This window comes from Bombus impatiens, unplaced genomic scaffold, assembly GCF_000188095.3.
Source record: "Bombus impatiens unplaced genomic scaffold, BIMP_2.2 scf_0036, whole genome shotgun sequence".
NCBI classification, from domain to species: domain Eukaryota; kingdom Metazoa; phylum Arthropoda; class Insecta; order Hymenoptera; family Apidae; genus Bombus; species Bombus impatiens.
Window position 1 is genome coordinate 509,965 of NT_176455.1, and position 11,437 is coordinate 521,401.

Consider the following 11,437-nt stretch of genomic DNA (forward strand, 5'->3'; position numbering starts at 1 on the left):
ACAAAAAGCAACGTATCATGAGAGAGAAAATTGCGTAGAGAAGAGACAAAAATAAATTACGACTACAAAACTATTATATTCTCTTTTATCCTTGCAATTAAACGATCTGGTTCGTTGATAAATAACAAAATTACATTACTATTACAATATAACTTATAGAAGAAGTTGGTTTCTTATTCTTAGAGTTGTATTCTAACAATAAGAATATTAATTATTCTAACTTCTACCTCCTCCGGCCTTCCCAGCTGTGCAGAATTGAATAGATAGTTTCTGTAATACGTACACCGGTCAAGGAAATAAGTATTGCAATCAGTAAATACGTAACATAGCGTTGCGTCCTTAATAGGTTTCCAAGAAGCGTGAAATTCCCGCGCGTTGGCCTTTTACTTAAACGACTATCTCATTTTTCCTCTTTTTACACATAATTGCCTATTTTTTTGCCTTCAGACGTCCACCGATGCATTTTTTTCTAATGTCAAGAACATTTTTCAATACACAATTTCCTTTCTAGATTATTTCATGCTTTACAAAATCTTCTTTCAAAGATTTTTCTATTTCTCTTTAATTTATGTCTTTCTCTTTTAATATCTAAATGGTAAAGTTTGAATATGTAATATAGGATTATTAAATGATAACTACTTCGTATTACTTTACGTAAATAAAATTATAGCACATTAACGATTTAATTCTACTGCAATCGACTTAATTTAACTTAATTTAACGTTATTTCTTCCAGACGATATACAAGCATATATAGCCTAGAGGCTTCACGGATAACGAAGAATGTTACGTGCAATTACGTGTGATAACTGGGAGTCATTCTCCTGTGGGAAGGAGAACCGATGATATGAGATACAAAGAATGAGCAATTTGCACGATTCACGGTATCGTGACATAATCGAATAGACTAATATAATAGATAAAATAATAAACTAACCATAACACAATGTTACACTATACTAAATATATAATGTTTCTTTGATATCTGATACATGATTTATTCTCTGAACACTTTCATAAAAAGATAACAAAGAATTGTCGTTATTCATAACAAATATCCTACAGAAGAGTGATACATCAAAACTAAAGTGAACTCTTAATTATATTCCGAACAATGAAATTCAACTCGGTCAGAATTTCCTCAGCTCTTGTCAAAGGTTCAAGATTTGTCATCTGACGGACAATTTAAACATTCCTACACAAACTCGTACTCTCATGGTGGCAATAATAAAACAAAGCATTGTTTGGTCGAGCCGTGGCCGGTATAACGTTGTATTCTCTTGTCTCCTCTCTCTCTCTCTCTCTCTCTCTCTCTCTCTCTCTCTCATTCTCTCTCTCTCTTGAAAAGTGGAACACTACGAAGATAACGTGTCGGTTGAAACGTTTCTACCGTAATCATTACGTAAACGCATCGGCAATTAAAGATCCATAGTCGGCCACATATCGTGCAATTAAAAAAGCCAGTGGTACTCTCTCGTATATACTCCGCGATAGTAAATATACATATATTGGCTTATAAAGTATTTGAATAGCTATACAAACTTTTGATGAATATATTATGCACGTTGTACAAACAATGAATATATTGGTGAGGTTTGAAATGTACAGAAGGTACAATGTATTTAATGCAAGTATATATTTCGTAGAGGACATAAAAATATTTAAATAATCTTATTCATATCCAGTATCGTAATAAGCCTCAATATACAGTGAGAATTTGTAATACTCATTATAATTTATAAGACGACTATTCATGCTGTGTATACTAGTTTTTGTTACTAAACATATGCTTGCAATAAATATTCAAAATTTTACTTATTTTTCAACAGTATAATCATGATATAATCACTTGTGTCTCATTACAGAGTTAATGAAATTTCAAAATGTTCTGTGTGACACACGTAATATATTAGTAATTCTGTCAGAAGAAAATTTACAATTACTTTAATGAAAGAAATATATATAATGAGTGAGTTGAATACTAGTTAGTCGAGCGGATAATTTTTCTAACCAACTTTCACGATAAAAGGGAACCGTTTGACAGCTTTATCTTCAGGCAAATATTGATCTGTGCTTTCCCGTTAATCGAGCAGGTTAACGCGTGCTGATCCAGCTCCGTCGAATCGGCTTAAATCGAATAACCCGTTCTAACATCGCGGTCACCTCTTCTTCAACGTTATTCGCTAAAAGTAAATAGTTTCATTAATATATTACGATTCGAGTCGTAATTTTTGTTCGATAATATAATTGAAATATAGAATTATATGTGAACCTGTTATTAACATATTCAGCTACGTATAATTACTATTTGTCTTCTTTTATAGCATCATTAAATTCTTCTTTATCTAGGTTGAGCAATAGGACGAGAAGAAATAGAAATAGGCAATAAAAGTTTGTGTACACGTTCAGTTAGAACGAAGAAATTTGAACAACTACGTGATACAGGTTACAATAAAAGCGATAACGTCAACGTACATCGTTGCAAATAGCAAAAATTGTTATCTTTCTCGGGATTGAGAAGAAACTGAGAATACGTCTCAAATGAAATATTCAGTTATATTGAATTTTTCACTGAAACAGTGATCGAGGAAACCTGTTTCATTTTTTTAAATCTTGCACAAACAGATATCTATCTAGCTAATAAAAAATAAATCTATCTAAGAAACACCTCTGACAATAAAGTAATAATAGCTAAATATAGGATATTCTCAAAGATAAGTATAAGACCAACAGATTGTCATCGTCGATTCAAACTCTAAGAAATTGAGAGAAATAGTCTCTATACGTTAACAAAAGCATAGAGGAAACGAATCTTTCACGTTTATTAGATCTTCGATACCTTCTTTTACGGTCATATACAATGGAGTATTTCTCGTATCAATATAGCGAGTATAATTTTTCTTATTCCACTCACAGAACACATTGGCACGCGTTGATCGTTTATTCTGGCGCACCCTGTATATGCTACGGAATAAATAAGTCGTCATTCGTATGTAACAATTCGTAGATCAAACGCACCAACTACGACTAATCATTTTCCAATCGCTTAGTTTCTGTCGAAGATAATTAAAATGTAGAAAATTATGGACGTTTACACTAGAGAAGAATGGTGTCAATATAAAATTCTGCTGGTATATGGGAAGCATATAATAAAAGTAATAATACAACTGCCAAGCATTGTGTAGCATTATGTAGTCAAATTATAGAGAATAGACGTAAACAAATGAGAGATACAAGCAAGTGACGAATTTCAGACGTGTTTATTCTTCTAAAGTGCTTCCAGATATTTTTGTTAGATTTAGAGATTTTCTATTCTGGACATCAATACTATGAGTAGTCCATTTGTTTAAAGTAGCTAAAAAGCACATGAATATTGTTATAAGAAGAATTTTATTATACAAGTTTTTTTATTTATTTATAAATACAAATAGATATTTGTAACCTTATTTTGTTGATTATTATGGAATCATTTAAATACATACATATATACATATATAGGAAGATAATATAGAATTAGGTTCTAATTCTAGTATAGTAGTCCAAATGGAAACAAATCCAGTGTCAAAAGCGTGAATTATAGACCTTGCAACGAATACTCCGATTCTGAATGAGTATTATATTTGTAACTTCTATAATCATTTTTTTATTAAATCTTGTTAATTTATTAACCAGAAAACAATTTATTTTATCGTGTACAATACAACCAATAAGAATAAAGGAATGAAAAATACCATACTGTAAGTACATCATAAAATTGAAACTTTGAAAAGTATACTTTTTCATTCAAATTTTCCACGTCTGAATTAGGCAGAAATTAGGGGTTAAAAACAACTTGAGATTCTATATGATCTTCGATATAACCTTCTCCTTTATAGATAAGAAAACTATATAAACGAACGTCACAACATACCTGAGGGATATTGGCGTTCAATTGACGATTCAATGAGTCCCGTTCCTTCTCGACCTCCTGCAAACGCGCTTCCGTTTCCTGCAACCGTTCCTGGTTTTCGCGCAACGACTCCACCAGCTTGTCCCTCTCATCGAGCATCGAGACCATTAGTTGCTCGAAGTTCGCATCCTCACCGGAATATTGCGAACTTCTCTGGCTAATGCTGTCCTCCGCGATAGTCGGCATCACGTCGCACATCATATTCCACATTTTGCGTATCCTACTACTCTCTCTCACCCTCCGGCACTGAAACTCCACTTCAAATATACACGCAAATGAGAAACAGACGAAACACGCGCGCCGGATATAATATGGACACTCGCGTGCGCGCCAATGGCAACGAAAGCCGCCTTCCGCTTCCGATATCTATGTACACATATAGATATATGTATATATATAAGCACTTATATATGTATACATATATACAGTGGTTCACGGAAGTATTTGAACAGCTATTATATAGAAAACTTTTAAGTATATATTGTATGTGTTATATAAAACAGGTTGAAATTTAGTTAGCATTGTAATAAAAGACTGCCATGATTAAACTACAGATGTTTATGCAAAATCATATCTTTATCAAAATGACAAAAAAATAAAACCTGCATAGAGATATGTTTCACATACTAAATATTATAACTTGCTCTTTACTTTTCATATTTTATATATTTTTTCATGTTACATTCATTCTATACACTTTTACATCTTTAAATTTTCTATAAATGCATAAACATCTGCCGTCTAGTCGTGACTATCCCTTTGCGGACGGGACGGTTCGAAGTCAACCGTGCCATAGGGCCGAGCTGCTGCCGCGATAGTCATTTAAGATTGCCAGCGCACATTTCTGCATAGACGCGATTTTCATTCATAGCACTCCAAGATGTCAAATTTTAGACATATGTACATGCACAGATTCTCCACAGGATAAATAAAATGACACATATATGAATCTTTCAGCTCTATCAGTTGTTTTCGCCAAGCACATATATGAGTTCCTCGGCCAAATTGACAGTTTACTCATATATGCGGCGGTAATCCGCAAAAGGTTATATTGATCAAAGTTGGAACCAATCTGAAAATGTACATGGAAGTTACCACAGATACTTAATGGAAAATTAGTACATAGCATGATTAGCTATCTTAAGTATATATAATGTTAAAGATAGACGCAGTAACTGTTTAAACATATCCATGATCTGTGTGAAACATGTACTTGCAATACGTGTCTTGTAACTTCTATGTATATATAGTACATTTTCAAATTCGTTTCAAACTTTATCAATAAAACCACGATAGTCGAATCTTGTAACAGTGTTAATAAAATCTCAAAATGCAGAAGTATAATACATATAATATATTCATAAAAAGTATCCAGAAGTATTCGAATATGCCCATGAGCCACTGTATATCTATATCTGTATGTACATGTGTACCTTTTAGTTCGTTTCGAGCTTTTCAGTTAGTCATTTTCCCAACGCGATTTTCTTCGCTTGACGGCGCTTTCTCTTTCTTTCTCTTTGATTTTCCTCGTCTTATCAGGTCAAACTCCTATCTACTTCTTTCTTTCCGTGTGTTACAACGTTTCGTCGATTCTAACGACATCCACGCGTCGGGAGTATTTCTTATGTGTATTATATTTCTTCTTCAATGGCGTACCGTTTAACCACTAAGAATTTTCAAGCAATCTGATGTTTTTCTTTCTTCCTATTCTTCTGTCTCACTCGATAGAAATCCGTGTCTCTCCACTGTTTTTTTTTGTTTGTTTGTTTCTTTAACTAAAAGCTACCGGCGAAATCATCGCTCGAATAATTTATTCAGTCCCAAGTTCAACATCACTCTAGCCACGAGCCTGTTCACCGTCATTCAAACTCGTGTCCCGTTTCCACCGTCGGATGATACATTGTTATCAACTGAATATTGTTTACGGAAGGGGATCAATCGATGTGCGAAAATATACACACACAGTCGAGATAAAAGTCGTAGGCGAGTAGAATATTTTTCCCTTGAGAAAAATCGATCGGCTCGTATCGTGATAGGAAGGATGATTCGGTGCAGACGCTCGATTTAGTTTCACCATAAATACGATATAAATACGTGTACGACGTGTTGGTTGAGTTGATTCGGTTTTGACAGATCGTAAATTAGATCCCACTGTGGAACCGTACGTTGAGCATACTTATCCTTTATATGTTCTACGTGCACGCGTCTTTCTTTTCCATTTCACTCATTTCCAAGATACGTGAACTAGTTTTCGATAGAACAGAGTCGACAAATAGCTGACACCCACGATGCACGCTCGACTCTCTCCTGGAGCCGGGCAAATCAGTCTGACACCCGCAAAATATCCGTGAAGAGCACGAGAACGATCACTGGACAGACCAAGGTTTACTTTCCACTTCGATCTCATTCAGACACAGTTTCAGCCTATTCAGATATTCAAATGTATATATTTATGTATATAGATCACTGATAGATTAAGAACAGAAGAAATTTCGTTTTACGGGATAAAGAGATATATGTACATATATCGTGAAGTTCGGGCTGCACCGCTTAATTTGACTCGCCGACTATTTCACCATTTATTATCACCATCCGAGACTCGCGGAACGATCCCGATCGTACGTAAGAGTAGTGCGCGAGGCACGAGTCAGCGTGCAACAATCGGCATTTCGATGGCATTATCGCGGAGAAGCCGAGTACTGACACACCTACAGTTCGTTCCTACCGCCCAGCCTCTACGCTACTCCATTTCCGATACCAGCAGCCATTTTGCGCCGTGACGTCAGCCTTCGTCCTCGAAAGTGCGCCCGACTCCGCCCGAATGTCGTACGACTTTCCTCCGCCGCGTTTACAAACTGCGATGAAATTGCAGATTGCTTGTGGCACCACAGTTACGGAATACCGCCACATGAGAAACGCGGGACATCCAAATGACCTTTTAAATTAAGCGATTTTCAAATGATATCTGTAATTTGTATTAACCTGTATTAATTAAATTTCTTCTTATGTCTGTAATCATATTCATTGTCAACTCTAATTCTCTCTCTTAGTATAAATATAATATACAGTGCCTATAAAAAGTAATGGCGCACCACAGAATTCAAAGGATATATTTGTCAATTTTGTGTTATTAAATTCTCTATTTTGAATGTCATCATACTTCAGACAAATGTTAAATTATATAATATATTTTTACTTTCAGACATATTGTGTAAGCTACTTAAATTTTAGAATGGTAATAGAAAAATATATATGTATATATAAATCTATATACGTATGTACATATTGTACATAGTCGAGCCCAATCCGCACGGTCGACAATGTATTAAATCAATCACATTTCATTTATTTCAAAACTAATATATATATCTTAATTAATATTTAAAACAATAAAGAATATGAATTATTTTGAGAAATTGTAAATATTAAGTTAAAGCATTTTATGTAACGCAATAAATATTCAAAGAAAGCTTCATTCTTCTTTAACCCTTGAACTAATTAACTCCCAAAACTCGAATCTTCAATCGATAGGAATGTTTATTTTCAAAGTTCGAAGAGAAGATTTATCGTTACTGAACGCGATAATGTTGATCAAGTCAAAAGAGAGGGAAAAAATCTAGAGGGCTTAACTTTCCGAAAGATGGAGACTGTGCTACAGCGTGGGATGCTGGATGATCAATACCGACCTCTGAGTCGTATTTTGGACCAAGTTATACAGTCAAGAAAGATAGAGACGAGTATCATGAAAACAGTAACGCACACTTGCACGCCAGGAACTACGGGTAAGTAGCCGTAGCTTCGATTAAAAATATCCTTCAAAAAAGGTACAACTTAAATCATCTAACAAAATGTTCCAAAAATCTCTGCACTTTTCTCTCAAAAGAAAAATGACATTTTACCTTAAATGTTTCCATTTTCTCCATTCTATTGTTTTGTGAATTACCATAAATAAAATTAATATCCTTTTAATCATTGATAATGAATAATTTCCTTTTAAAATACCTTCAAAACGAAAAATTTCTGTGACAGTGTTTTGGAGTAAATTATTCGATTATGCGTTTGGACGTCCATATTTCCCGATTTATACTTTATTCGTCCAAGTTTTAGATTTACCAGAATGTGATTCGATCGAGGACATCGCTGAATCAGTAGACGAACTACGAGCGAAATTGGCGAACATGAAGAGATTGATGGAAGAGCGGCGGGGTACCACCCTGGGTGAGATCAGCGCAAGGAAGAGAAAGGAGACCTCGGATATTATAGATGGCTACTTTTTATCTTGGATATTCGGCTCGGCACTCGTCGTCATCTTGAGTATCAGTTTCTACGCCTTTTACAATCTCTATCATGCAGTCCTGAAAAAATTTCCATCATCTCATACAGAATTATAAACAGACGGTAATCTTCATTTTCTAAAACCATATCTTTGGTTGTTTTTTTCAGTAATGTCATATAAACTACCGTAATAATTTGCAGGATAAGAATGGAAAAATTTTTACACTGGCGAATTTGTGCTGGCAAATTGTTCAATTTGGATATATTCTTTTACGATCAATAGATGACAAGCAAAAAGATGTGTCCAAAGATCTCAAACTTCTTGCCCAATTCTCAAGAAGTATACCGGCTGGTGATTTCGTTTGATATTAAAAATATCTGTCTATCCTCTGGGATATAATAATGAAATGTCTGGAATAAGAGAACAAGGTAGAAAGAATTTAAGAAACGAACAGAATAGCAGGAAAGTTCCTTTCATGTGCACTTAACAAGCTCAACGAATATTTTATAGCGTTCATTCAAATCGAAAAATACTTCCTTCTCTGTTCACTACACATTTCGCAAGGAACTGTACTCTCATAAAGAAAATTCAGTTACTGAAAAATTATCACAATGCATCGGGAAAGAAACAAATGCCTTAAAACATCTCTCAACACTATTCGTTTTGGAGAGTTTGTATGAACATGTAATTCCATGGTTATGAAGAATAAGGCACTCAAATAAAATTTTGAGATAGAAAGGAATACTTTAAAAAAGCTATGTGACCTCCTTATTTTTATTCTCATTTCAATAAATTGAGTATATAAAATATTTTTTCTATCTCCAAACAAAATGAAGTAAAGAGGTCTGTTTTAAGAATTAAGTATTCTTCTGACTTCGATATATCGTACTGCTTGTAAAAATTACTTTCATGATTCTTGATTCTTGCTTTACTTTCTTATCATATAATACGTTCTATATTATTTAATGTTTAAACTTTAGTACAGTGTCCTGGTTATCTTTAAAAATTATCTACTTCATCGAAAATATCTACAATCATCGGCAATCAATACGTTAATTGATAAAATAGATGTAATCTATTTTGCATTTTTTGTCTCAATCCGAAAAGTATAATTTATACGCGTAATCGAAATCCATTTGTCACTCGAATTAAATTTTAATTTCTCAATGTTAATTTGTACCATACGATTGAACGCAAAGGAACTTCCATACTGATCATTTACTCGAATGTATATATTGTGATTATTAAATAAAAATTATGATCCGATTGAAAAAAAAGCTCTTTTCTTAATCATTCGATACTACGACGATTTTCGACAAAGCAACATTTAGTGGCACTCTTTAATTACTCACTCTAATTTTTGTTCTTTGATTAAAAATAATTATTATATATACAGAAAAGTCGATGAAATTTTTCATGGTAAACTGAAACAACTCACACGATGGTGTCTTGATTTCTCGATACCAGAAGCTATAGATTGAAAGCGCCAATTAAAATAATGAAAATCTATTTTTAAACAAAATAGAATATTTCGCAATAACATACAGAATAATGTTTTTTTACTTTCCAATTCCTTGGAAAACCCACTCAGCATTTTCTGATAATCTTCTTGTTGCTACAATTGCATTAAAAATTATGACTTTTATTATTTTTATATGTTACTAATTTTAACAAGATAGAAACACTACCTTTAATGCCTCGCTCCTAAGAGCTTCTCGTCGAATCGATAAATTCGATATTTGATTTTGCAGCGTTCTCACCTATCAAATGTAATTATAATTATATGAAACTAAATCGTCATTCTTTTTAATTATATGTTACTCGAACCTCATCCTCAGTTTCTCGAATGTCCTTTTTTAATTCGATCATCAACGAGCGATATCGATCTCGGCAGGACGATGTTTTATTTTCCAGATCAGTTAACGCCTTTTCTGCATTTTTTATTTCACATTGCGATTTCTGTAACTATGAGTATTACAAAACTAATAATATTTCTTTCATAAAAAATTGAATTAAAGCAAAATGACGAATTATTTTCTCACCGCGCGTTCTTTTTCTGTAAGCTTTTCCGTTAACACTTCCAATTTATCATCTACGCTCTCGCGACTCTAATAAAATAAGCAATCGTCAGCATTTTTAGAAGTTGAAGTTACGAGTAACGAAAAATTTAAAAATATGATGAAGAAATACGATATAATGTAGTATGATAGTAGATAATATGTATGGATGTTTATGCGTTTATAGAAAATTCAAAAAAGTCAATATGTGTTCGGAATGCACATAATATAGAAAATATACATACGTATGGGTATGTAATTCAAGGCAATGCGCTCAATATAATATTTATAATGAATAGAAGAAATTTCTATTCAGGTTCCACTGTTTTAGTTACATACATAAAGATATGAAATTGCATAAACATCCGCAGTCTAGTATTAACTTTTCATTAAGAAAAGCTTCCTTTAACTAACTCCAGTCGGAAATTTCACATCCAAGTTTGTATCTTGGGGTACGATCTAAAAGACACAATTTATGTTACAACAATAGAATATTTTGAAGAAGATGTAAGAGAAAATTGCATTAATAAACTTACACATCTTCTCAGTTCCTCAGTTTGAGCATTATACTTTGTTACAAATAACATTATTAGTTAGCATAAAATACTGTCAATCAGAGCAAATAAAAAAATTCTTACCATAACCAGAAGAAAAGTGACAACGCAATAGATAACAAAGATAAAAATACACATTAGTTTAAAGGTAAAAACTGCGAATAATATGAACCACATTATGAGCAATTTTGTATTAATAGCTGTTCCTAACAAAAATAGTTATCAAAAGCACACGAATAACAATTAGAAACGCTTAAATTTATGGAGGAATTCATGTTGATAAAAACCGAAGATCTAACGTCGCTCCCATTTTGAATTTTATCGAACTGTATCGAAGAGGTTCGAAAATATCAATATATCTATCGAGAGTAGTCGAGATTGAAACATTTCGATTTATCGATCAAGTACATTTAGGCGGGAAATTTATTAAAAACTTAAATAATACAATAACATTTTAAATCAAAAAATTATAAGTAAATCAATCTTGTGTAATTATTTCACGTTAAAATAACTAAAAAGTGATCTGTATGAAAAATAATTTTATCTACCAAAATATTATAATTTTAATAAGTGAAAATCTTAACATATCAAGCTATTATAC

At 33.0% G+C, this 11,437-nt stretch overlaps 3 protein-coding genes across 20 annotated transcripts in view; 1 reads left to right on the forward strand and 2 right to left on the reverse strand.

Moving 5' to 3' along the window:
• Window positions 1-7,340, reverse strand: part of LOC100748557 (liprin-alpha-1) — a 42,408-nt gene extending 35,068 nt beyond the window's left edge. For 6 of the 15 annotated variants that reach the window (XM_033322181.1, XM_033322170.1, XM_012389045.3 and 3 more), the window contains exons 1-2: window positions 5,383-7,335; window positions 3,911-4,206 (exon numbers count right to left, since the gene is read on the reverse strand). In XM_033322181.1, coding sequence (XP_033178072.1) covers window positions 3,911-4,159 — 249 coding nt within the window. In that variant the 5' untranslated portion in view covers window positions 4,160-4,206; window positions 5,383-7,335. Of the gene's footprint in view, window positions 1-3,910; window positions 4,316-5,382 lie in introns of those variants that run through there. The other 9 variants (XM_033322168.1, XM_033322166.1, XM_033322164.1 and 6 more) reach the window with 5 other exon arrangements.
• A 226-nt stretch (window positions 7,341-7,566) lies between these two features.
• On the forward strand, window positions 7,567-8,837 carry LOC100748751. 2 transcript variants are annotated; one of them, XM_033322299.1, is made up of 3 exons: window positions 7,567-7,731; window positions 8,051-8,347; window positions 8,426-8,837. In XM_033322299.1, the coding sequence occupies exons 1-2, from the start codon at window positions 7,590-7,592 to the stop codon at window positions 8,338-8,340; spliced, it is 432 nt and encodes a 143-aa protein (XP_033178190.1). In that variant the 5' UTR covers window positions 7,567-7,589; the 3' UTR covers window positions 8,341-8,347; window positions 8,426-8,837. The 2 variants fall into 2 exon arrangements, with proteins under 2 accessions (XP_033178190.1, XP_033178191.1); XM_033322300.1 differs by having other exon boundaries at window positions 7,571-7,731; window positions 8,057-8,347.
• Window positions 8,768-11,244, reverse strand: LOC100743457. 3 transcript variants are annotated; one of them, XM_033322287.1, is made up of 8 exons: window positions 10,921-11,244; window positions 10,819-10,851; window positions 10,697-10,741; window positions 10,268-10,333; window positions 10,053-10,190; window positions 9,914-9,985; window positions 9,771-9,840; window positions 8,768-9,695 (listed from the first exon to the last, which is right to left on the reverse strand). In XM_033322287.1, the coding sequence occupies exons 1-8, from the start codon at window positions 11,011-11,013 to the stop codon at window positions 9,640-9,642; spliced, it is 573 nt and encodes a 190-aa protein (XP_033178178.1). In that variant the 5' UTR covers window positions 11,014-11,244; the 3' UTR covers window positions 8,768-9,639. The 3 variants fall into 3 exon arrangements, with proteins under 3 accessions (XP_033178178.1, XP_033178173.1, XP_033178176.1); XM_033322282.1 differs by having other exon boundaries at window positions 8,768-9,840; XM_033322285.1 differs by lacking the exon at window positions 10,819-10,851 and having other exon boundaries at window positions 8,768-9,840.
• Window positions 11,245-11,437: the final 193 nt, after the last annotated feature.

Excerpts from the sequence above, each read along its gene's own strand:
- LOC100743457 (XM_033322282.1), bottom strand. The coding sequence starts at position 11,013 with ATGTGGTTCATATTATTCGCAGTTTTTACCTTTAAACTAATGTGTATT. Across the intron at positions 10,742-10,818 it reads CTGAGGAACTGAGAAGATGT|ATCGTACCCCAAGATACAAA; the intron begins GTAAGTTTATTA and ends TGTGTCTTTTAG. Across the intron at positions 10,334-10,696 it reads ATGTGAAATTTCCGACTGGA|AGTCGCGAGAGCGTAGATGA; the intron begins GTTAGTTAAAGG and ends TTATTTTATTAG.
- LOC100748751 (XM_033322299.1), top strand. The coding sequence starts at position 7,590 with ATGGAGACTGTGCTACAGCGTGGGATGCTGGATGATCAATACCGACCT. Across the intron at positions 7,732-8,050 it reads TTGCACGCCAGGAACTACGG|TTTTAGATTTACCAGAATGT; the intron begins GTAAGTAGCCGT and ends TATTCGTCCAAG.